We start from the raw sequence: 26,870 nt of genomic DNA on the forward strand, positions 1-26,870 counted from the left end.
ACACGTTGATGAACCTATCACTGTAAAAATATATATATAATAAAAATCAGCTTATCACTAACATTGCTTGCCTTACTTTCTTTTTCTGCTCTTCAGATGCTTTGATGACACCAGGGTCTGACCTCCATGACTTTCCAAAGTTGTACAAGAGTCCCAAGGTGTTCAGCATGAAGGGTAGCTGGATGGAGATTGAATTAATGCGTAATGCCTTGGGTTAAGGTCATGCACGAGTGTTCACCTTGACGCTAAATCTCAATCGATGGTACTGCTGCATGAAGAAGGCAAAAACAGATGTCCAGGAACTGCTTGGCCTCGGTGAAATACTGACCTTGAGTATTCTTCACTATGATGTGGTATTGCTATTGTCCAAGGATAGTTCAAAGTTCACATGGAACTTTTTTTTATTCCACAGCTTTAAACCAGAAAATCACAACACAGAATCACATTTAATAAAAATCATCTGTCCACAACTTTTTGAAATATCCTGCTATATATCGTTTTTAGCCCGATCTCCCAAAGGTGAAGAATCATTTTTAAAATTCGACTATCTGGATCCAGATATTCACCAAAATCGAATCGTCCTCGTCAGACACCCAACCTGTCCACCAAGTTTCGTCCAAATCCATCCATAACTTTTTAAGATATCCTGCTATGTATAGTTTTGGACCTATCTGCCAATGGTGTAGAATCACGTAAAAAATTATCGAAGCCGGATCCCCCAAAATCGAATCATTTCGTCCGTGTGACATACGCTACATCTCTGCCAAATTTCGTCCGAATCCATCCACAACTTTTTGAGATATTTTGTTCACAAACAGATAGTGGGATAGAAAATATAAACTGTTCAGCCTGGCGGAGGTATGTGCTCGACCGAGTGCCCTTCTAGTTGCCACAAGCTTTCCAGCTTATGCAACCTTCACATACACGGATTATTCTTACGAGTCCTTACGGATCGCCAACTCGTAGTCAATCACAAGCATCCGTAAATAACTCGCTGGTATCCGTAGATAACTCGTCACAACTCGCAACAACTTTTGACATGTCAAAAATCATCTTCCGTTATTTACAGATGCTTGCGATTGACTACGAGTTGGCGATCCGTAAGGACTCGTAAGAATAATCCGTATATGTGAAGGCACCCTTATGGCTGAACTTCAATTTTAATTTTGGTCGTGGGGACCAAAAATGTCTCTACACTGTCATGGTCTCCATGAGAAATGAGGTATCATCATATGTCAGCGCTCTTCGATAAATGCTTCTCACAGTGATTCAGTGGTTATAATAATAGGAGTTCCCTTACTAGGAATTTCGATGCAAGAGGCCATACACCCATTGAAGTCTGCGCTATTATTACCAACTTGTGGTTGTTTGTATATGCTGCTCTATCCCTTCTCAATGCTGAGCATTAAGCAAGGAAGCAGCACGTACCATTTTTGAAGTCTTTGGTGTGACTTGCCCGGGATTCAAACCACCGACCTCCCAGACTCAGAGTGCCTTAAACACTACCCCACTGAGGCTGGTTTTGTTGCATTTCAGGAGCTTTCGTGCAACGACTACGAGTTGCATTTTCATAAAAGGTGAGGTCCTATGACTGAGATTGAATTAATGATTGAGAGACATGACACCCACCTGGCGGCAGTAAGCTTATTGAATTTCAAGGAGAATGAAAGTTTCCACTTCAAAACACGGAGTGCAGTTCTTCTGCCACTTCACGTCGCGCATTCGGGCGATTCTTCAAGAATAGCTGTTCAACGCGTTTCATGTTTGCTTGAATAACAAAAGTTGGGCGTCTTGGATAATGCTCAACATCACTCACCAATTCACGACCATTGTTTTTCCCACTGCATCATTCAAACACAACTACGTGAGAAACATGCATTAACAAATTGTGTGGACAGCCTCCTCTGAATTTCAGCTGATTTGATGCTCTCCTTCACAAGGAACTTAGTGATGCACCTCTGATCCATTGCAAACATGAATATGGTGCTGTATATCTGTTGATTTGACTCATAATGATCTCAAGTCTTGATGTCACTTCCGGTACAACGTGCTCAGGATAGAACATATTGTTGCACAAAATTTCTACCATGAAGACCACATGAAACATAAACCACCCTCGTAAAAGAGAAAACTTTTGAAACCCGATTGGAATAAAACCAGCGCTAAGCTGATGACCCTCGACACCAGATTAGGATCGATTTGAATATCTTTGAATGGTTGCTTTACGAATATGATCTCTAGACTACAACTACCCATCACCAGGTGGCATGCAAGATACATCCCGATGTGATATGTTTGTGGGAGTAATCATACAATTGATGGTAAAAATGACTACAGTAACTTTCTTCCTGAGTAAAGGCAGTCTATATTATGGAAAACATTTCACTGAATACATTAAGCTGGTGAACGTGTTCAACGTCATCCGTTACGATCAGCTGCGCTTCCTTACATTATTGGGTGAAATCTGACTGTGATGGAACACTCGATAAGTTGCACAACTACATGTAGCAATACACTCCAAACATTAAACAAAGAAATCAAATGTTACTGAGACTCAAAAAAGGATATCTGGCCACAACCAAACAAACCACGTAATATACATCCAGAACTTCGTTCCCAGATAGATGCCCAGTGGAAGGGCACTGTGCATGGAGTGGTCAAAGAACACCCTGCAGCACATCAGTGCACACCATGGTTATTCGTATTCTTTGCGTTTGTCACTCATTGTCATTGGTAAAAAAAATTAAAAAAAGTATATATATATATATATATATAGTATAGTATATATATATATATATATATATATATATATATATATATATATATATATATATATATATATATATATATATATACATATATATATATATATATATATATATATATATACATACATATATATATATATATATATATATATATATATATATATATATATATATATATACATATATATATATATATATATATATATATATATATATATATATATATATATATATATATATATATATATATATATATATATCTATCTATAAATATATATAGATATTATATACATACATATATATGTGTGTACACACACACACACACACACACACACACACACACACACACACACACACACACACACACACACACACACACCACACACACACACACACACACACACACACACACAGTCAGACCCTGACACTTGCAGGGAATATGTTCCTGGAAAATGCCGCGAATGGTGGATCCACAAATGTGGGGGCATTATTTGAATGGGGGTAAAAAAAATTTTTTTCCAACTACATGGTCCAGGCTCATGAAGAGCTATGCAACAGAACAAATAATGACAACATAACAAAGGAAACAACAGAAGAAAGGAGAAACGCCAACAGCAGGGCAGAGGGAGAAAATAGATAGAGACAGACAAACAAGGTATGCAGGTAACGATAAGGGGTAAGGGAGAACGCAAAGGGTGGACAAGATGGATACATAAGCAAAATGTTTGGGAGGGGTGAGGGTTGTTTAACAGCTGTAGAAAAGATCATTATTTTGGATGGGTGATGACTTGAGATGGTGGTGAACAGCTGTCTTGAAGACCTGGAGGGAAGAATGAGATTGAAGAGAGTATGGAAGGTGGTTCCACAGCTGAGAAAAAGAGGAATAAATGAGTGGAGGTGAGCAGTGGTTCTGGATTTAGGCAGTTTCACTAGGAGGGGGTTGCTGGTGGACCACGTGCATCCTGCAGATACCTCAGGGGACAAAGCACGGAGAGGGCAGAGGGTGCAAGTCTTGACAAGGCACCACCAGGTTTTAGAGGAGGGAGACAAATTTGAAAGTTAATTCTTGAGATTGGACAGATGTTGTTTTCTGTCTCTCCAGATAGTAGACACAGTTGTTGCGAGCTTTGTAGAATGATCCGAGGTTGTCTTCAGTTAGATTTTCCTTCCAAGAGTAGAATGCAAGTTGTTTAAAAGCAACTGCCTCACCACAGGATTTAGAGTACCAAGAACTGGAGGATGGGTACAATAATTGAAGAGACTAGCGTGACTCGGTGCGCTCCGCGCGCCTCACCACGCGTCGTTTCAGCGGGATAGGCATCTTTGACCATTTTGGTGTCTTTTGGGTCTTTTGTGTCTTTCATGGTGTTTTGGGTCTTCAGGACTTTTGTGTCTTAAGGGTCTTTTGTTTCCTCTGGGTCTTTAAGAATCTTTGGGGTATTTTGGTTCTTTGGGGTATTTAAGGGTATTTTGGGTCTCAATGGTCTTTAAGGGTCTTTGGGGTCTTCAGGGTGTTTTGGGTCTTGTGGGTCTATAGGGTCTTCGGGGTCTTTTTGGGTCTTCGGGGTGTTTTGGGTCTTCGGGGTGTTTTGAGGTCTTTGGGGTATTTTGGGACTTCGGGGTATTTGGGGCTTCGGTGTCTTTTGGGTCTTCAGAGTCTTTGGGGTCTTCGTTTCCCTTCAGGGGATTCTTCTGAAATCCCCTTTAGGGGATTTTGGGTCTTAAGGGTCTTTTGGTTCCTCTGGGTTTTTAAGGGTCTTTTGGGGTATTTTGGGTCTTCTAGGTCTTTGGCACCATTTGGGTCTTCAGGGTCTTTTGGATCCTCTGGGCCTTTAAGGGTATTTTGGGTCTTTGGGGTGTTTTGGGTCTTCGGGGTGTTTTGGGTCTTCGGGGTGTTTTGGGTCTTTGGGGTGTTTTGGGTCTTCGGGGTCTTTTGGGTTTTTGGGGATTCAGGGTATTTTTGAGCCCCAGGGCTTTGAAGGATATTTAGGGTCTTGGGGTGTTTTGGGTCTTCAGGGTCTTTGGGGTCTGAAGGGTCTTGGGGGAATTAAAGGGTCGTCAAAGGTCTGAGGGGTCTCAGCAGTCTTAACGCAATTAAGAGGGTTAATTAAGAGGGTGTTAATTTTATTTGAAGAAGAAGAAGACGTTTTCGTCGCATATAAACAAAACGACATACATAACGACATACATAACGACATGACAACCATATATACGTTTGCTCTATTATAATAATATGGGATGAATCTGTGCATAAGAGAGACCAGGTTTCTGTAGAAGAATTCCCACGGTGAATTAATATCAGCGGCGGTGAATATAGTAGACCAGTACTGATGTGGAAAAAATAAATAAATACATTTTACCGTGAATACGTGAGGCATGAATGTAGAAGCAGGTCGCATGTTATGAACCGCAAATACGCGGAACCCGCGAATGTTGACATCCAACTGTATGTGTATGTATGTATGTATGTATGTATGTATGTATGTATGTATGTATGTACCAATCATGTTTCTCACCCATAAATTGGAGGGAATGGGAATAACCAATCAGTTCTCACCTAATCATTAGCTTAACCCCCCTGGCTCTTCCAGCCAAAGAAAGCTGTATAAAGCAAACAAGTCAAGCTACACAAGGTAAAGCCTTATCTGTTTCAAACCCTACCTGGGTTCCTCTACAGCTGCAGACATTCACAAGTAGTACACACACGACCAGTCAAACTTTTAGGTACTTCACTGGTTTACTTAACAATTAAAAGTGTACTTAAACTTTTGACTGGTAGTGTACATGAGAATACACCAATGCTACACACCATCTCACCTTCTGCTATTGGCATTGCACGTGGTATTGGTATATGCTTAGGAGCCTCGGTAGTCCGCGTTTCCATCTATGCTGTCGCTGATGATTTGCCAGCAAGTGATGAAACTTGGCGGGTGGTTGATGGAGGCATGTAGCATTGGGATTCTCATGTATCTACTACCTGTGAATGTCTGCAGCTGCAGAGGAACCCAAGTAGGGTTTGAAACAGCGAAAGGCTTACAGCTTTTCTTAGTTGCTTTCTGCAGCTTTCTTTGCCTGGAAGAGCGTGGAGGTTATACATGAAATGCATATGCACAAATACATGCCGGCAGATGGGATGGCCAGTCGTCTGTGCACTTACTTGGAAAGGAACTGGACCAGTATCCAGACGCCCACATACAGAGCCGCTTTAATGATCCACGAATCAATGTTCAGATCTGCGATTAATCCAATGAGCCACACGACAAGGAAAGGTGTGCCCAACATCACTTTCTGCCGTACAGACTGGAGAGATGTGTGGCACAGGGTGTTCAAAACACAATTATCAGCCATCGAATAAAAAGCAAAACTTTATCACATGCAAATTGTTTCACATGATGCACTAGTTTTTAATATCTATCTATAATTCCAGTAATCTCTGTGTGTATGTGTGTGTGTCTGTGTGTGTGTGTGTGTGTGTTTGTCTGTGACCGCTGTTTCTCGACAACCACGGGTCCGATCTAATTGAAACTTGCCAGATATATTGCTGGGGACCTGAGGATGTGCCTTTTCAAGGTTTCATATTAATCGGACAAGTGGTTCCCAAGGTATGGTCACCGTACTCGCAAGCCGTTCGCTTTGGCTTTGCGAATGGACCAAACCATTTCATGTAAATAGAGGGGGGGGGGTTCTGTGGTCGTTACTGCCACGTGCAAGCCGTTCGCTTTGGCTTTGCGAATGGACCAAACCATTTCATGTAAATAGAGGGGGGGGGTTCTGTGGTCGTTACTGCCACGTGGTTTCAAAGTTTTTTTTTGTTGTTGTTGTTTGCACGCATGTTTTTTTGCATGCACGTACGGGCAAGCACGTACGGGCAAGCACGTACGTGCGGGCACGCCCTAGTATCTTTAAATTGCAAGACTTGTTGTAAAATTCACAATCAGATTTAACAAACTGATGTGCTATGCATTTTAAAAACTGCCTGCAAGAAACATTTTGAAACTAGATCGCTCTTTCCTTCTGTCCCGCAATGGGTATAATTATCGTCCTTCGGTCCGTCTGTGCGGTGGTGAAAGAAGGCCGCATTCCAGTGGATTGGGAACTGAGTACCCTCGTCCCTCTATACAAGGGGAAAGGTGACCCTCTGGAGTGTGGCTTGTCAGGAAGGCGTCAGGAAGGGCATCCGGCCATAAAAACATTGCCTCAAAAAGAGAACCATGACAATTACAACTACATGTGGGCAGGGTACAGCCGGAAGTGGAGATCGGTTTCTGAGGTTTGGGACATGGAATGTAGGGACAATGACAGGGAGATCAGGAGAAGTGGTGGAAGTATTGGTCAGAAGAAGAGTGGACATATGTTGTGTGCAAGAGACGAGATGGAAGGGAAGTGGTGTGAGAATGGTGAAGGGTAGGCAGGGACAGAAATACAAGTTTGTGTGGCAAGGGTGCCTGGAGGGCGTGAATGGTGTTGGTGTCCTGTTTTCTGAGGAGTTTGTAGACAGTGTGGCCTGGTGAGTGTGACTAGAGTGAGTGATAGGTTGATGATGGTGAAAATGATGATTGGAAAGCTCTTGGTGAACGTCATCTCGGGATATGCTCCGTAGGTTGGTCGAAGCGATGAAGAGAAGGACAAGTTCTGGTGTGCGAAAGAGAAGCTGATGGAAAACGTGAAAGATGAGGAAGTTGTTGTGGTAGGAGGAGACCTAAATGGACATGTGGGAAGGAGTATGGATGGTTTTGACGGAGTTCATGGGGGTTACGGATATGGTGTGAGAAATGGAGAAGGTGAAAGGATTTTGGAGTTTGCCGATGGAGCTGATTTGTTGATTTGTAATACTCAGTTCCAGAAAGAGGATAATAAGCTTGTTACATACACGTCAGGTGGGTCGACGACAACCGTTGACTACCTGATGGTCCGTAGGTGAGATAGGGGCCACCTCGTGGACACAAAGGTGATCCCGGGGGAGGAGGCTGTTTCACAGCACCACTTGGTTGTCTGCGACGTCAGGGTGAAAGGTGCGAGGAGAGCTCGGCGGGTGAAGTACCAACCGAGAATGAAGGTGTGGAGGTTGAAAGAGGTGACAGTAAGGGAGGCATTAAAAGAGAGGCTGAGTAGGGTCGAGGATGATGTGGTTGAGCTTGAAAGTGGTTGGATGTCAATGAAAGCTAGTCTGTTGGGAGCCGCTGGTGAGGTATGTGGATGGACAAAAGGACCACCGAGGCACTCGGAAACATGGTGGTGGGATGATGAAGTTGGAAAGAGGATTGACGAGAAGAGGAAGAAGTTCAAGGAGTGGCAGAAGGGTACGGGAGCAGAAACAGCACAGCATGAAAGTTATAAGGCAGCCAGGAAGGCTGCAAAGAAAGAGGTAGCAAAGGCACAGGAGGCATGTAGGAAAATGTTCGGAGAACGCTTGGATTCGGAAGAGGGTCAGAAAGCAGTATTCAGGATTGCAAAGCAGATAGCGAAAGAGAGGTGTGATGTGATGGGGGTGAGTTGCTTGAAGGATGAAGTGGGACAAATCGTTGTCGACCCAGATGGAATTAAAGGAAGATGGAAAAGATATATGGAAATGCTGTTGAATACAGAGAATGAATGGGATGGCAACATAGAGAGTAACCCAGTTTTAGGACCGGCAGAGAAGATAACTGAGAAGGAAGTTGAGGAAGCGATAAAAGCAATGAAGGGTAGAAAAGCGGGAGGGCCGACGGGAGTTGTGGGAGATATGTTGAAGGCAGCAGGAAGTTGGGGTGTGAAGAGAATGACAGAGATCTGTAATCTGGTGGTGAAAGAAGGCCGCATTCCAGTGGTTGGGAACTGAGTACCCTCGTCCCTCTATACAAGGGGAAAGGTGACCCTCTGGAGTGTGGCTCGTACCGAGCGATAAAGTTATTGGAGCATGGAATGAAGGTATTGGAAAGGGTGTTGGAGAGGAGGATAAGGAAGAAAGTGAAGATCGACGAAATGCAGTTTGGATTCATGCCAGGAAGAGGAACGACAGACGTGCTTTTCATTGTGAGGCAGTTGCAGGAGAAGTACATGGAGAAGAGGAAGAAGTTGTTTCTTGGGTTTGTTGATCTGGAGAAAGCATTCGATCGGGTTCCATGCAAAGTATTGACATGGGCATTGAGGAAGTTAGGAGTGGAGGAATGGTTGATCAGAGTAGTGATGGCAATGTACAAAAGAGCGCGCACAGCTGTAAGGACGAAGGACGGGAACAGTGGTGAGTTTGAGGTGAAGGTGGGAGTGCATCAGGGGTCGGTACTAAGTCCACTACTATTTGTAGCTGTGATGGAGGTGCTGGCTCAGAACGTAAAGGAGGGTTTACCGTGGGAGTTGTTGTATGCAGATGATCTGGTGTTGATTGCGGAAAGTATGGATGGACTGAAGGAAAAGATGAACACGTGGAAGGAATGTATGGAGACAAAAGGTCTGAAGGTGAATATCGGAAAGACGAAGGTGATGGCAAGTGGTAAAGCATGTGGTGAGGTGGAAAGAACTGGGAAGTGGCCCTGTGCTGTGTGTAGGAAGGGTGTCGGAGTGAACTCCATTCAGTGTACAATGTGCGCTGAGAGGGTTCATCAAAAATGTAGTGGTCTGAGAGGGTCATTAACCAGTGTGGCAGCTACATTCAAATGTAAGGTGTGCACAGAGGGAGCTGCAGATGGAGGAAATGTTGAGTTGGATCTTGGAGACGGCGTGAAGCTGGAAGGTGTGAAAACATTTTGCTACCTCAGAGACATGCTGAATGGAGAAGGTGGATCAGACTCGGCAATGGTTGCTCGAGTGAGATGTGCATGGAAGAAGTTTCGGGAATTGAGTGGCATGCTGATGATGAGGGGAGTGTCGTTGAAGCTGAAGGGAAAGGTGTATGCTGCATGTGTGAGAAGTGTTATGATTTATGGGAGCGAGACATGGGTAATGAACATAGAGCAGCAACGAAGGTTGGAAAGGGTGGAAATGCGAATGGTTCGACGGATGTGCGGAGTATCGTTGAGAGAGAGGAAGACAAATGATGAATTGCGAAAGATGATGGGAATAGAGCCTGTGATTGATGCTGTGAAGAGGAACAGGTTGAGATGGTTTGGTCATGTGTTGAGGAAGGATTAAAGTGACTGGTTGAGAAGAGTGATGGAAATGAATGTAGAAGGAAGTAGAAGATGGGGAAGACCGAGAAAGACTTGGCTAAAGATGGTGGAAGAAGAAATTCAGGCAAGGGGGTTAACAAGGAGAGATGCAGAAAATAGGGGAAAATGGAGAAGATTGTCATGGGGACCGCAAGGCTAACCCCCGCTCTAGCAGGGAAAATGGCCTTTTAAAATGCATGTTGTTGTTGTTTGTTTGGTCCGTCTGTGCATTTGTGCAGCTCGCTCGGTTATTCCTTTACAATTCGGATCCCTCATTCTTTTATTATTCGCAATTATCTATGTTCATCCATCCCGTGCTCTCCAACCTCCATCAAAACCCATGTGGGTGAACGAGTCCCATACCATCATCAATTAATCTTTCATGCCGGTCAAACTACCTTCCCAAATTCTTCCCTCCCTGCACTGCACATTCGTCACATGGCACAACGCTTCTCATACGAGCCTAGTACGAAGAGCATGAATGCCGGGCCACTCTCGACATTTGGCAAGGGGAGGGGGGGGAGGGGAGGTGTGGGGTGGGGGGGGTGGGGGTTGGGCAGGAGGACTCTCGCCTGCTACTGGGCATGCGGAGGGGGGGAGGGGGGCGAAGCAGGAGCTTTCCTCACCGTCAGGCATAGCGACAATGATTAATGAGGTGCTCATAAGAAAAAAACCCCATGTGGTAGTGTACCAATATGGTGGCCCACCATCTTGGTCAGCCCACTGCACCTCGCTGGGTTCTTAAGCCGCCATTTTGTTTCGGCCTACTCAAACGTGCCTTGCCTTGGAAACACGATCGATTATTTATCATTGCATAATTTAAGCATATCATCAAAATCTGGATTTGGACATGTGGATTGGATGCTGTAGACTAAATAATGTCCAAATCTGGAGTGAAATCTGACAACATTTACCATATCTTGCGATTTTATAACTAAGTGTATAGATGCATTTATTTAACGGAGGCTGTGATTCTCTTTCTGGTGTTAGTTTTTTTTTTGTTTTTTTTTTACTTTGTCAGGTAAAACGCAACTCGCTACACGAGATCAGTGTGATAGATATACGGAGGTGTGTGTATATATATATATATATGTGAGACAACAATCCCGTGAACTGTGTCAATCGCCGCAATGGACATGGTGATGGATGGTTGGTTGATGTAATGGTTGACAAAATGGATGGTTGCCCACGTGTCAGTTTTTTTTTTTTTTTTTTTTTTTTGTATACAAGATCGAGGATCGTGAAAGAGCGAACATTAATCACACAAAAAGTCAAACCGACATATAAAACACAAAATAAGGGGAGTGGTAGACAAGATGGGGAGAGAGGGGGAAGGACATAAACACAACATTTGAGAGCAGGGACATCAAGAGAAATGTGTGAGGGAGAGGGCTTGGGGGGAGGTGGGAGAGGTATAAAACATATGGACACTGCAAGGACTTCCAGGAAAGAAGTTCGAATTTCAAAAAGGTGTATCTGGGGTGAATTAGCGGGGGTAGAAAAGATCAAGGTTTTGGATGGGGGAAGATAAGAGATGGTGGTGAACAGCTGTTTTAAAGACTTGGAGGGAGGAGTGGGATTGAAGGGCGTGGGGGAGTTTGTTCCAGAGGCGGGAGAAAAGGGGAATGAAAAAGTGAAGGTGAGCAGAGAGCCTCAATTTTGGCAGTTTAACCATTAGAGGGTTGCTGGCAGATCTTGTGCGACCTGCAGGAATATTTTGGGGACAGAGCACAGAGCGAGCTAGGGGAGCAAGGCCGGAGAGGAGTCGGTAGAAGACAGAAAGGCCACCAACCTGCCTGCGGTGAGTGAGTGAAAGACCCTCGGAGTTAGCTTCATCGCAGGAGATTCCAAAGATTCTGAAAGCTTTGGTTTCAACAGCGTGAAGCCGAGCTAGGTGTGAGGCAGGAGCACCGGCCGAGAGGGGGGAACAGTATTCCATTGAGCTGCGGATGAAAGCCTTGTATGTGGTGAGGAGCTCAGGTGTGCCAAGGAAGGACGTCGCACGACGGAGAACGCCCAGTCGGCGACTGACTTTGGAGGCCAGCTTGAAATGTGGTTTTCCCAAGAAAGATCATGGCAGATAGTGAGACCCAAAAGCTTGAGCGACCGAATTTCTTGGAGTGGATTGTTGAGAAAGTAGATGGAAGGGTTTTCCAGTCGGTCTTTTCGGAGAGACATAGTAAGAGTGTGAGATTTGTCAGGATTGAAAGACATGTTCCACTTGTTTGACCAGTCTGTGATTTTGTCCAGATCTGCAGAGAGTGAGGAGGCTGCAGACTGCCGATCTGAGGGATGAGGAATGGAGCCGCAGAGAGTGGAGTCATCAGCAAAGAGATAGAGAGGATTTTCCAGAGAGTCGGAGAGATCATTGGTGAAGACCAGAAATAGCACAGGGCCCAGAACACTACCTTGGGGAACTCCAGCCAGAACAGGAGGGGAGATTAGAGAAATCCATTCAGGGCCACATGTTGACTGCGACCAGAGAGGAAGTCCGCAAGCAGGGCGTGGAGATTTCCATGGATACCATAGGAGAGTTTGGTGAACAGAGCTGGGTGTCACACTGTATCGAAGGCACGTGATATGTCAAGGGAGACAGCTCTGATTTCCTGTTTGGCATTGAGGACCTCCATCCATTGTTGAGACAGCAGAAGCAACATGTCCAGAGTAGAATGACCTGGTCTGAATCCAAATTGATGAACAGAGATCAAGCCATTTGAGAAAATGAAAGATTTGATATCTGAAGCAATGATGGATTCCATTACTTTACTGATAATTGGGAGAAGGCTGATTGGTCTGTAGTTGCAAGGATCTGTTTTTGCACCTTTTTGTGTAAAGCGGTGATGTTGGCTGATTTCCCAGATGCTGGCAGATGACCTTGAGCAAAAGAGAGGGTGAAAAGAACAGAGAGAGGGTGAGATTGAGCGGAAGAGCAGGATTTTAGGACCCGTGGGCTGATGCCATCTGTTCCAGTTGCAGAATCAGAGTCGAGGTTTGACAAAAACTTCTCCACCTTGTCAGGAGAGAAGGACACAGAGTCCAGGAGCAGTTGAGTTCGGCTGGGTAAGGTGGAAACAGAGAGAAATGAGTTTGGGACACAAGATTTTGAGGCAAACACAGAGTTGAAGCATTCGGCTTTGTCACGTGCGGTGTCAATTGTGTAGCCATTTGAGGTAAGGGAGGGGATGGAGGGGGAACAACAGAAACGGATTTGACCAGACGCCACCAGGATTTGGAGGAAGGAGACAGGTTTGAGAGTTCATTCTTGAGTGAGGAGAGATAGTGCTTCCTGGCACTCCTGAGGGTAGACACACACTTGTTCCGAGCTTGGTGGAAGGAACTGAGATTGCCTTCAGTTGGATTTGCCTTCCAAGAGGCAAAGGCAAGTTGTTTCAGGGCAACTGCCTCACCACAAGATTCAGTTTACCATGGACGGGAGGAAGGGTAAGACAACTGAAGACGAGATGGGATAACTCTGTGCATGAGAGAGAGCAGATTGCTTTGGAAGAATTCCCAGGAAGAATTGATGTCAGAGGCAGTAGAGATGGGAGACCAGTCCAGATGATTGATGGCTGCTTGCAGACCGTGCCAGTTGGCCTGAGTGAAATGCCAGACTCGTCGGCGCCGAGGAGGCTCTCGGAGAATGGCCAGAGAGATGTCCACTTTAACAAGCACATGATCAGAAGAACCGATTGGAGCAGAAGAAGAGCAGCAGACATTTGCAGGGAAGTTTGTCATAACCAAGTCTAGAAGAGAAGATACTCCATTGATTGAGATCCGGGTCAGGAAATTGACAGATTGTGTCAGTCCCAATGAGTCGCAGAAGTCCTTTGCTGAGGTGCCATGGCTGGTGAGAGAGGAACCCACACCCAGCCAGCAGGCATGATGACAGTTGAAGTCGCCACATATGAGGAAGAGAGAGTTTGGATGAGTTGATGGAGGTTGGTTCGGTTAAGTTTTTATTTTTTTTTATTTTTACTTTGTCAGGTAAAACGCATCTCGCTATACCGTATACAAGATCGGTGCCAATGATAGATATACGCATCTTGCTATACCGTATACGAGATCGGTGCCGGTGATAGATATAAGCATCTCACTATACCGCATACAAGATCGGTGCCGTTGATGGATATATGCATCTCGCTATACCATATACGAGATCGGTGCCAGTGATAGATATACGCATCTCGCTATACCGTATACGAGATCGGTGCCAGTGATAGATTTACGCATCTCACTATACCGTATACAAGATCGGTGCCGGTGATAGATATACGCATCTTGCTATACCGTATACGAGATCGGTGCCGGTGATAGATATACGCATATCGCTATACCGCATACAAGATCGGTGCCGTTGATAGATATACGCATCTCGCTATACTGTATACGAGATCGGTGCCAGTGATAGATATACGCATCACACTTTTCGAGATCGGTGCCGGTGATAGATATATGCATCTCACTATGCCGTATACAAGATCGGTGCCGGTGATAGATATACGCATCTCACAATACCGTATACGAGATTGGTGACGGTGATAGATATACGGATCTCGCTATACCGTATACGAGATTGGTGCCGGTGATAGATATACGCATCTCGCTATACCGTATACGAGATTGGTGCCAGTGATAGATATACGCATCTCGCCATACCGTATACAAGATCGGTGCCGGTGATAGATATACGCATCTCGCAATACCGTATGCGAGATTGGTGCCGGTGATAGATATACGCATCTCGCTATACCGTATACAAGATTGGTGCCAGTGATAGATATACGCATCTCGCTATACCGTATACAAGATTGGTGCCGGTGATAGATATACGCCTCTCGCAATACCGTATACGAGATCGGTGCCGGTGATAGATATACGCATCTCACTATATCGTATACGAGATCGGTGCCGGTGTGTGTGTTACTGTGTGTGTCTGTGTTACTGTGTGTGTGTGTGTGTGTGTGTGTGTGTGTGTGTGTGTGTATGTTACTATGTGTGTGTGTGTGTGTGTTACTGTGTGTGTGTTACTATGTGTGTGTGTTACTATGTGTGTGTGTGTGTGTGTGTGTGTGTGTGTGTGTGTGTGTGTGTGTGTGTGTGTGTTGCTGTGTGTTGCTGTGTGTGTGTTACTGTGTGTGCGTGTTACTGTGTGTGTGCGTGTTACTGTGTGTGTGCGTGTTACTGATACTGAACAACACTGAACGAAACTGTCAGCTGAAGGAGCAAAATATTGTCACTGTCTCACACGAATGGTTTATTAAATTGCAGAAGCATAGCCTGGTACTTCGTAAACCGTTTGTGAGTGTAACTTCCATGGGATAGGGTGTCACTCCACTGCATCAGAGTCCACTATACCTGCGATCTATTTTCAAAATTCAATCTTGCTGAAGAACCCAGATTGCGTATATCATATTCCCGTCAAGAAGCGACTCATTGTTACCTGGCAACGCCAGGTACCTTTGCTAGTATATACAGTCATGTGAAAAAGTAAGTACACCCCATGTAAAGTTTTGACTTTTTCAACATATTTCAACATACAGCTATTTGATCTTCATTTCAACAATATTGATAGCTAAAGGTGATATAATATAACAAATATCATGAAACATTTACATTTTGTAGTCCATTGTATAATTTAAATAAACATAAATGCAAATTTCGCATGTGGAAAAAGTAAGTACACCCTTGGCTCTAAAAGGTGGTATTGCCCCTTTGGCAGAAACAACCTCAAGTAGGCGTTTCTTATAACTGTCTACCAGTCTCTGATATCGACTGGGAGAAATTTTTGCCCACTCCTCCATGCAGAATTCTTTCAGCTGTGCGATGTTTGAGGGGTTTCTTGCATGCACAGCTCGTTTCAAATCCCTCCACCACATCTCGATGGGATTTAGATCCGGGCTTTGACTTGGCCATTCCAGAATCCTCCATTTCTTTCTTTTCAGCCATTCCTTGGTGGATTTACTGGTATGTTTAGGGTCATTGTCATGTTGCAAGGTCCACCTTCGGTTGAGCTTCAACTTTCCGACAGATGGCCTCACATTATCCTCGAGCACCCTCTGGTACAATGAAGAATTCATAGTGGATTATATGATGGTGAGCTGCCCAGGACCTGATGCAGCAAAGCTGCCCCAAACCATAATATTTCCACCACCATGCTTTACAGTTGGTATCAGGTTCTTGTGGTCAAATGCTGTCTTTGCTTTTTGCCAAACATGTCTTCTGGTACTGTGGCCAAATAGCTCTACCTTTGACTCATCTGTCCAGAGCACATTGTTCCAGAAGTGCTGGTCTTTGCCGAGGTGTTCATAGGCAAACTTTAGGCTTGCCCTGATGTTCTTTCTGGACAGCAAAGGTTTCCTCCTGGCACACCACCCATGTAGATCAAATGTGTGCAGCCTCTTTCTGATGGTAGACTCGTGCACTTTGACATCAACAGTGGCAAGAGCTACCTGTAGGTCCCGTGATGACATTCTGGGGTTCTTAGAGACTTCTTTCAGCATCTTGCGGTCTGCTCTCGGGCTGAACTTGCTGGGGCGGCCTGGCCTGAACAAGTTGGCAGTTGTTTGGAATCTACTCCACTTGTAGATGATCTTCTGTACAGTCGAATGATTTATTTCAAATTGTTTGGAGATCTTTTTAAGTCCCTCCCCAGATGCGTAGGCATCTATAACCTTCTTTCTGAAGGCCTCAGAGAGCTCTTTTGATCTAGGCATGATGACGCCACACACTTCAACAACAAAGAGCAAACCAAACGAAATGTCTGAGGTTTAAATAAGACAGGTTCCTCCAAGATCCTCTCTAACGATGTTCTAATCATTTGCACCTGAGCTGGTGTACCTGATTCTAATTTTAGGTGTTTGAAGTAGTGATAAATGTAGGGGTGTACTTACTTTTTCCACATGCGAAATTTGCATTTATGTTTATTTAAATTATACAATGGACTACAAAATGTAAATGTTTCATGATATTTGTTATATTATGTCACCTTTATCTTTAAATATTCTTGAAATGAAGATCAAATAGCTGTATTTTGAAATATGTTGAAAAAGTCAAAACTTTACATGGGGTGTACTTACTTTTTCACATGACTGTATATATGCTTTTGGGGTGTGGAAGTTTAATTAGAACGCATAACACATTCACACTTAACATGACGCACATCGATAAATTTCAGAACATCTCAATATCACATCAGCACACCACGACTTGCATACCCATCCAATCACAATCTACCTCCTGTTTTTCCTATATCCCTGCTTGTCATCATCTTCGTTGCTTCTCGTTGCCTATCCAATTCTGTTTTAAACATACCTACTTCTCTACCACAATGACTCTCCCAGTGAGACCATTCCATACAATTTTAGACACCCGTGTGAAATACCTGTGCTGTGGTAGAAAACACAGAAAATTTTCTACAGAAGAACCAGCCAAAAGGAAATAAATAGTAATAAAAAGGTAAAATTGAGGACAAGCTAAGTTTCTGATTTTTTTGTTTTTCTCAAGTCCTGCTTGCTCTTATGAGGAAACCAACAGATGTATTACGTCTGCAACCTAGAGGAAAAGCATCTGCTGTGAGATCAGGACACAAACACAAAAAATATAAATTATAAGGACAAGATATCATCTCACCTTATCTGACCTGAATCTGTGCAAGAACGAAGGGCTGTCGAGGCCTCTGGCCTGTCGGGCCTCCTGTAAGCGCGTGGTTATCCACGCATTCTTTCTCTGCTTGGCCAGGTCCAGTGGGCTCTCTCCCTGCAATCAAATTCACCGAGCTACCATTCAGCACATCCAACATCCAATTTTTTCTTCAGATCAAGTAATTCTTGAAGCCACGACAAGGGGATAATCGTAGTAGAAAGAAAGGTATACAGGAAATAAAACAGAAAACAATACCAAAACAAACAATAACAACACAAACCTTCACATTCTGTGCATCTACATTAGCCCCCACGTCCAGCAAGAGGTTTATGACATTTGTGTTCGCAGCCAGGACAGCCCAATGTAAGGCTGTGTTCTTGTGGAACTTGTCTCCGAGATTCACGGTCGCATTGAAAGTGAGCAGGAGTCGAGTAGGATCCATGCTAAAAGAAAGACAATCCAGAATAAAATAAACAGGTTTATGTCAATTTGTAGCTTACACATGAGCTTATTAGCCTCCTAATGCAGCTGGAAATTTGTTTATGTACAGGCACTTGCTTCAAGGAGGCTGGCAGGATAGCCTAGAGGTATGCGTACTCACCTATGAGCTGTTTAGCTTAGTTTTTAATCTGGACCCAGCTATAAACTGTCATCCTGGTGTTCTGAGGGCAGGGCGATCCATCAATGTGCATGCCGTCTATCGGTGGGACGTTAAGCCGGAAGACCCATCTTCCAGCATTGGTTGTTGCTGAACGCAAAGATCCTACCACGTCTTTCATGAAGAGTAAGTGAGTTATTGCCGACACCCTGAACAAATTCCCACTTCCTGCCACCTGCAGTCGAAAGTCGGGCCTGGCCAGCCAAGTTCTGAAGAATTGGGTCGAAAACATTCTCCGGCCAACCCCACACGAATTTGGGAATAATTGGAGCTGTTGAAGAAGTCGCAATAGTAGTAAAGGTTAAATAACAATCCAGCTGTTCTAAAAATAATATCCAAAGGATAAAAATAGATTTGTCAAAGGGAATCAAGAAAACTGCAAGTTGTATCTTCTTCTTTATATGCAGCATGTAGATAAAGTTTGGCATCATTTCCTGAGGGTGTGGTTGTGCTGCTGATGCTGTGCTTCCTGGAGGTTAGAGCAGAAATTGGTAATTTGTTCAGGGTATGGGCAATAGCTTGCCTCTTCTTTGCGAAGGACACTGTGGAATATTTTAACATCCACTCACTCATGCTGAGAGACGGGACACCTAGTTTAACGCAAAGGAATGAATCAACCGACCTGTGAAACACCAAGATGACAGGTTATAGCTGGGTCAGAATTCAAAAACCAGAGTAAACAACTCAGACGCGAGTGTGTGTTCCTCTAGACTAGAGTCTAGACCAGGGGTCGCCAACACGTCGATTGTGAGTGACTGGTAGCTCCCTGGTTGCCAATGAGCATCTCACATTAAAACGAGGATAAACAAGTACAGATACATTCAAAGTACACCGCCCCCATGCCAAATAAATAAATAACATCCTCCAGTGTGGCATTGCCGGGACATCTTTGGCACCTGGCAATGCTGCCGTGCAACACATAGAGATGGTATTGGGAGGGAGAGGTGTTCAATAAATTGATTGATTAACTGCATAATTAAAATCAATAAATAAGTCGTAAAAACATTTCTTCATCAATTGGCTAACAGCATACCTCAACCACCAGTGTTTCATCCGAAACTGCGACTTTTTGAAAATTAATGAAATAAATCATTAATCAAAAATAATTAATTAGTTAATCAATAAATAATAAATCGATTCATTGATTAATTAATAAATCAAAAATATCCTTTATAGCCACATCACTTGGTCACTGTCGTGTCCGAATATCAGCTTCCTAGCTCAAAAAGTGCCGATGCAAAAAGTGAGATACAGTCGTCCCTTGCTATATCGCGGTTCACCTTTCGCGGCCTCACTGTATCGCAGATTTTTAACTCTTACATATCTAATTTTATATCGCGGATTTTTGGCTATATCGCGGGATTTTGCGGTATAAATGTATTTTTATATACTATTATTTTAAATATTTTTGTGGTAAAATAAGCATTTTCTAGCCTAAAAAATTAAAAAACGTAAAAAAATAAGAACAATACAGTAATTAAAACATATTACAAGAAATAAAATACTGTACATAGTGTACAGTAGAAGAGTAGACAAAGAGACAAAGAGTCGTGCGTATGGGAAACGCAGATGCGGCAGCTTCCACTTGCACTAGTTACCCACGTGAGATCGTACACGGCACGCTACTGGCTGATGGATTAGAGGCGACCAACCAGAGCATGGTGTTCTGTATCCTGGGCTCTGATTGGCTCAGCGACCATAGCATCATTCTCTGTATCTCCCGCGCATAGCATGCATTCAGCATCTTCATGCTTCGCATCATTCATGCTTCGTTCGTTGCAGTTTGCAAATACCATCGAGGGGGGCATGACGGTTTATAAAAACCTTCTTGCACAGAATAAGAAGCAGCACCAGCAACTCCCCATAACCATGTTCCTCACTCGCAAGAAGAGACAAATTACGCCTTCGCCTTCAGCGAAAACTGAAGTTGCAAACGAGGGCGAAGATACTACACCACCTGACGAAGCGCCTGATGCAGTGGCACCTTCAGAAGAGCTGTAATGCTCTTTCTGGCTGTGCAGTACATTCATCATCGTCATCACCTTCATCGTCATCAGTACTGCACAGCTAATTCATCATCATCTTCATCACGCAAGTTGTAGTATCTTCAATGCTGAGTACCCATTAGAATTTTATATGTTGTTAAAATTACGTATGTTTAAGAGTGTAAAAAGTGTTTAAGAGTATAGGAAGTGTTTATAAGAGTATGGGAAAGGTTAATAAGAGTGTGAGAAAGGTTAATAAGAGTGTGGGAAAGGTTAATAAGAGTGTGGGGAGGGTCATAAAGCTTTAAAATATATATAAATAATAAAATTAAAATATGGTCGCGACTTCGCGGATTTTCGTCTATCGCGGGGGGTTCTGAAACGTAACCCCCGCGATAAATGAGGGATCACTGTATATTGCCCAGATGAGAAAGAAAATTAATAAGTACTTAATAATAAATCAATAATAATTAAGTAATTGATTAATTAATTGATTAATCAAAAAACGAAATATACTGTTTTTACCAAAGCACGTGCTCACTATTGTGCCAAAATTTCAGCTTCCTAGCTCAAAGGATATCGCCCAGACGAAATATCGATATCGCCCGGACAAACAAGACAACAAGCAAACAAACAAACAAAAAACCGGAGTGAAAACTGAGTACTCCCTTTCAGCGCGCGTCATCGCCGGGCCCCGACGTCATGCAGCGCCTGGAGATGGAATAGGAAAGGAGTGGTGTACAAAAAAAGATTTTTGAATTTCACCAGATACTAAAGTTTTCATGGAGTCAAGAAATTATCAAACATTGCGTGGCTGCCTTATTGGGCATTTCTACCATATGCCAAAAATTTTACGCCCTGAACTGTGGATTGCAAAGGAAACAGAAGACAATTGCCGACATGATTCGTGCCGTGAAAGCTTTCAAGTCGAAACTTAAACTTCTGATACAACAAGTCCAGAAAAGGAAAATGCAACATTTTCCTTCTATGCTCCAAACACAAGTAGAAAACAAGAAAAAGAGCAATCAGAGATTGAAAACCCTTGCCAGGATGTATTTTCAGTGGCTTTTTAAGGCCTTTGTGTTAAAACAAATATGGCGGCCGAACCACGTGACTGATGACATCATCATCATTTTTTTTCTAAACTAATTTATTTCTAGATTATGCTCAAGAAATTTTATCTTGATCGGATGAAGTTTTATACTTGTCGAATTATGACGTCATAATGGAGGCACCTATGACATCATCATTAACATATTTTATTCCCCATGGAGAGTTCTTTACAATGAGCCATGTCTCAATTTTTTCTATTCAGCCCTTTCGGTGATATAGAGGTGCAACGTTTTTCGGTTTTCCAGGATGGCGGCCGAACCACGTGATATATGACGTCTTAATTATCATTAATAAATTCTACAGGTGGAGTTGCACCTCTGGTGAAATTTCCTGTCAATCGGACCAACGGTTGCAGAGAAAATCATATTTATTCTGTGCGGACAAACAGACAGACAGACAAACAGACAAATGAAAAATCGGTCAGAGACCGAGGACTTGCCGGAATGTACTTTTTTATCGGCCATTTAGAACAAATATGGCGGCCGAACCACATGATAGATGACGTCATCATTAACATATTTTATTCCCCATGGAGAGTTCTTTACAATGAGCCATGTCTCAATTTTTTCTGTTCAGCACTTTTGGAGATATAGTGGTGCAAAGTTTTGCCGTTTTTCCAAGATGGCGGCCGACCACGTGACATATGACGTCATCATTAACATATTTTATTCCCCATGGAGAGTTCTTTACAATGAGCCATGTCTCAATTTTTTCTGTTCAGCACTTTTGGAGATATAGTGGCGCAACGTTTTGCCGTTTTTCCAAGATGGCGACCGAACCACGTGACTGATGACGTCATCATTTACCTATTTTATTCCCCATGGAGAGTTCTTTACAATGAGCCATGTCTCAATTTTTTCTGTTCAGTACTTTCGGAGATATAGAGGTGCAAAGTTTTTCGGTTTTTCCAAGATGGCGGCCGAACCACGTCACCGATGACGTCATCAATTGGGCACAGTCTATTCCAGGGCAAGACCAATAAGTGTGCAAAGTTTGGCGATTCTACGTGCAACGGTGTAGACGCAGTGCTGCAAACAGACAGACAGACAAACAGACAGACAAACGAACAGATCAACATACTTGCCGGAAATTTTTTCCGGCAAGTAACAAACAGACAAACGAACAGATCAGAAAAGATTCCGGTAAGTAACAAACGGACTCAAATGCAATACCCTCTCCTCTGGCGAGGGTAATGAGGTTGCTGTCGGTATCGTGGACATTGACAAGTACAGTGATTTCCTGACCAGGCTTGGCCAAGAGTTGAAAGACAGGTTTAATGATTTTGAGGAGATGGAGCCCTGTGTGATGTTCACTTCAAACCTCTTCAATGAAAGTTGATGTTTGTGACATTTCTGAACAAATTAGTGTGCCGTTTGACCTTGATTGTGTCCCTTTGGAAATGGAGATTTATCAGCCTTCAAAATGACATTCAGATGAAATCAAGGAAATCTGCCACAAATTTCTGGAGTCTCTTGGATACTGAAAAGTGCAATAACATCTGCAAAGTAGCAATGAAAGAGGCTTCCCTATCTTTGTGAATCTGGCATGAACTGCATCAAATCTAAATTTCGAACCTCCTTTGACAGACGAGCACCTGAAGGACTCCATCACAGTTGCCCTGTCAGGATACACACCAGATTATGCAATACTGGTGGACACCATGCAGTGTCAAGTTTCACACTGAAGTAAAGGTAAAGATCAATATTCCTTCACTTTAAATATGTATTTTTGTAATTTAACTGTAATAACTAAATTTCTACCCTTATCAATTCAGAAATTTCAATTTATGTTTCATTAACTCTTGAAATATTTAATTAATCAAAAGTAGCTCACATTGAAAAAAAAAGGTTAGTGACCCCCGGTCTAGAGTCTTTAGACCATCCTGCCAGCCCTTCACATTTGGATCCAAAATACTAACAAAACGACGTAATACAACTTTGATGAATAAATAGTGCAACATACCCATAGGTTCTATATGAGGCCCACATGAGTGGAGTCATGCCATTCTGATCCATCATATCCACATCCTAAAGGTGGGAAGGAAACAACGTGTGTGCAGGGTGAAGAAGAGCAAACACGGTGGGCAAAGCATGCAATCAAACATAAAGTGTGAGGGGAAAGAGTACTAAAGTGGCTAATTGGAAAGACAAAAGAGCAGAAGGAAGGACAAATCAGTGGATGGACAAGGTATGAGATTGGACAAATGAGAAAGTCTATGGTTTCGGCAGTAGTAAAGTGCAAACTCACCAAGCCTTTGGCAATAAGATAAGCAACAATTGCTGTGTGTTGAAACTGGGCCGCAAGATGGACACAGCTACAGCCCTCGCCATCAAGGAGGGAAGGATCAGCGCCATACTTCATCAACAGCACAACCATTGTCAAGTGGCCCTGTCTGGCACAGACAGGAGATATGCTGGTGCAATCACACGTCTTCTGAGCAAGAAGCGCCATGTAAGTCAGACATGTTTTTATTAACTAGATGTATCTGAAATGATGTATCTGAAAGAGAAAGTATATTGGTGTGTGCCAATGTGTGTTAGCCAGTTAGTTCCTACCCATTTCTGAGAGTTGTTTGTCTATATCTAGATCTACTGTAATCTACATTGCCCAATCAAAAGGTTAAAAAAAATTACGTCAAAAACACAACCACAACCACAACCCCACACACATCTTGTTTTTTTATTTTTGTTCCTCACAATTCTATCTCTTATGATTTTCAATTCTTATTTCTCTTATTCAATTCTTATTTTAAAATGCATTTAATTAATTGTACAGTATTGGTTGTTTTAAATATAAATAATTTCAAGAATTGTGGTAAATGATGTTAATTTCACAACATCCCATATTCAACTTTATTTAAATTGTAAACCTCAAACATAGTTCCTCTACCTAAAGCAAGAACGTTAACCTGTAAGCAATTGACTAGTTTCCCGACTGCATGGATCATCAGCTGGGCACCGTTCTTCCTTGAGGTTTCGATCCTTTCAGCCCAGGACCTCTCCAAACGGCGGATCCACAACCTCGATCATGGATCCACATCAACAGATGGTACATCAGTAGATCCACAACCTCAGTTGCGTCCAGGCAGTCAGTCAACTCATCAATGCAACATCATTTATTCCAACCAGGCTGGATCGCCTGCCTCACATCTTGCTCAGCTTGATGCTGTGGACACCAAGGCCTTCAAGATCAATGGAATCTCCCACGATGAAGCTGAGTCTATGGACCTATCACTTTGCCATCACATACAGGTTTGTGGTCTCTGTCTTCTTTCTGGTCTTGCACCCTCTGCCCCTTCATGCTTTGTCCCCTCTACGTTTCTGCAGGATGCACATGGTTCACCATCAACTACTTTCTGTTCACCATCAACTCCAAATATCCAGAATCGCTGCTCACCTCCAACTGCTTGTGTTCCTCTTTTTCCCATCTGTAGAACAACTTCCACATTCTCTTCGATCTGATTCTTCCCACCAGGTCTTCAGGACAGCTGTTGACCACCATCTCAAATAATCCACCATCCAAAACCACGATCTGTCCACCCCTTGCATTCTCCCCGATACCTCAATATTACTCACATCTCTTGTTTGTCCATCTCAATCTATTTTGTCCCTCGGCTCTGCTGTTGGTGTTTCCCTCCTCCTCCCCTCTCTTTCTGTTGTTCCTTTTGTCCTGTTGCGTCCTGATCCATTGTGTGTTCTAGATCTTCCACAAGCCTCAACTTTGTAATTGAAAAACGAAAAATAAACATAGGGGCAATACCCATGGCGCTCACCTGGTAGAATAAACAGTATACTACACTGACTAAGGGTATGTTAAACCAATTTCAATGGTTGCCAGAAGACAGTGCAACATGTGGAATCATACGAACACAATCATAAGACTTTAAACAAACAAAGAAAAAAATACCTATTTTGGGGGGGCAGCCCCCCTAGACCCCCAAAGGGGCAGATTTTTTAAATGCCATGAACAAACTTTGGTACATCATGGGTGGTGACGGTTGTGGTCAAGTTTTATCGAAATTGTGTGTGTAGTTTCTGAGAAAAAAGCAAATATCTATTTTGGGGGGTCAAACCTGGACCCACTTTGACCACCCGCTGCCCCCTTCAGACTTCGATTTTTTAAAGTGCCGTGAACAAAGTTTAGTCACAACACAACAAGTATAATTTGTGCCAGGTTTGGTCACATTCCTTTCAGCGGTTTCGGAGAAGAGGATTTCGGAGATTTTGAATGTCCAACAACGAATGCCCGTCCGGGGGACAGTGCAATGGACGATGAAACACAATGCCTACGAAGCACCAATCCAACTTTATGGTCAGGTCAGGAATGGAACCCATACTATAAAGCCTCAAAGGCCGTCATAATTTTTTTTTAACGCCAGAGGTTTGACCTATGCACAATGATACATACACAGTCGTGGCCAAAAATATTGACACGCTTTTACTTTTTTCAAATGACTCACAATTTTCTCTAAAATTAAGTTGAAATTGACAAAAGTATTTGGTTTCCACAATTCTTTATTTCAGTTAATATTACAGAACCTTTGTTTTTGATTCAGAATTTAATATATCCTTATAAATCAGAAAATAAAAAGAAATGGCATTGACAAAATTATTGACACGAGACTTATGATTTGGTAGCATGGCCTTTGGATAAAATAACTGCAGTTAAGCGCTTCCTATAGCCATGAATGAGCTTCCTACACCTCTCTACTGGAGGTTTCGCCCACTCTTCTTGTGGAAACTGCTCCAGTTCTCCCAGATTTGAAGGGTGCCTTCTCCCAACTGCTGTTTTCAGATCTCCCCACAGGTGTTCAATGGGATTTAGATCTGGACTCATTGCTGGCCACTTCAGAACAGTCCAGCGTTTTGTCTTGAACCATTCCTGGGTGCTTTTTGAAGTGTGTTTGGGGGCATTGTCCTGCTGAAAGACCCATGATCTTCGACAGAGACCCAGCTTTCTGACACTGGGTTGAACATTGTGCTCCAAAATCCCTTGGTAATCTCCTGATTTCATGATGCCATGCACACATTCAAGGCACCCAGTGCGAGAGGCAGCACAGCAACCCCAAAACATCCCTGAACCTCCTCCATGTTTGACTGCAGAGAAGGTGTTCTTTTCTTTGAAGGCTTTATTTTGTTTTCTGTAAACATAGAGATGATGTGCTTTACCAAAAAGTTCCAAATTGGTCTCATCTGTCCACAGGACATTCTCGCAGAAGGATTTTGACTTGTTCAGGTGTGTTTTGGAAAACTCCAGTTGGGCTTTCTTATGTCTCTCTCTCTCAGCAGTGGGGTCCTCCTGGGTCTCCTACCATAGAACCCCCTTTCATTGAGTTGGTGACGGATGGTGCGAGTTGAAACTGTCGTACCCTGTGTCTGAAGGTCAGCTTGAATCTGTTTGCCAGTTGATTGAGGTGCTTTCTCCACCATTCAAACAATTCTTTGCTGCAATCTTCGAACACGTTTTCTTTTGCGGCCACGTCTAGGGAAGTTGGCAACAGTGCCATGGGCCTTAAACTTGCTGATAACGTTGCGTACAGTGGACACAGGAACATCAAGGTCTCTGGAGATGGAATTGTAAC

General features: G+C 43.2%; 1 protein-coding gene across 1 annotated transcript in view; it reads right to left on the reverse strand.

The window, feature by feature from the left end:
* ZDHHC17 (zDHHC palmitoyltransferase 17) overlaps positions 1-26,870 on the reverse strand; it is a gene marked incomplete at its 3' end in the record, with an annotated part of 62,374 nt that overhangs the window by 12,755 nt on the left and 22,749 nt on the right. The window contains 7 exon segments of the mRNA XM_078769781.1: positions 77-201; positions 2,569-2,669; positions 5,926-6,068; positions 17,522-17,647; positions 17,814-17,976; positions 23,252-23,316; positions 23,537-23,681. Of these exon segments, the coding sequence (XP_078625907.1) occupies positions 77-201; positions 2,569-2,669; positions 5,926-6,068; positions 17,522-17,647; positions 17,814-17,976; positions 23,252-23,316; positions 23,537-23,681 (868 nt within the window).

This window comes from Myxine glutinosa, chromosome 1, assembly GCF_964187855.1.
Source record: "Myxine glutinosa chromosome 1, kmMyxGlut1.1, whole genome shotgun sequence".
Classification (NCBI taxonomy): domain Eukaryota; kingdom Metazoa; phylum Chordata; class Myxini; order Myxiniformes; family Myxinidae; genus Myxine; species Myxine glutinosa.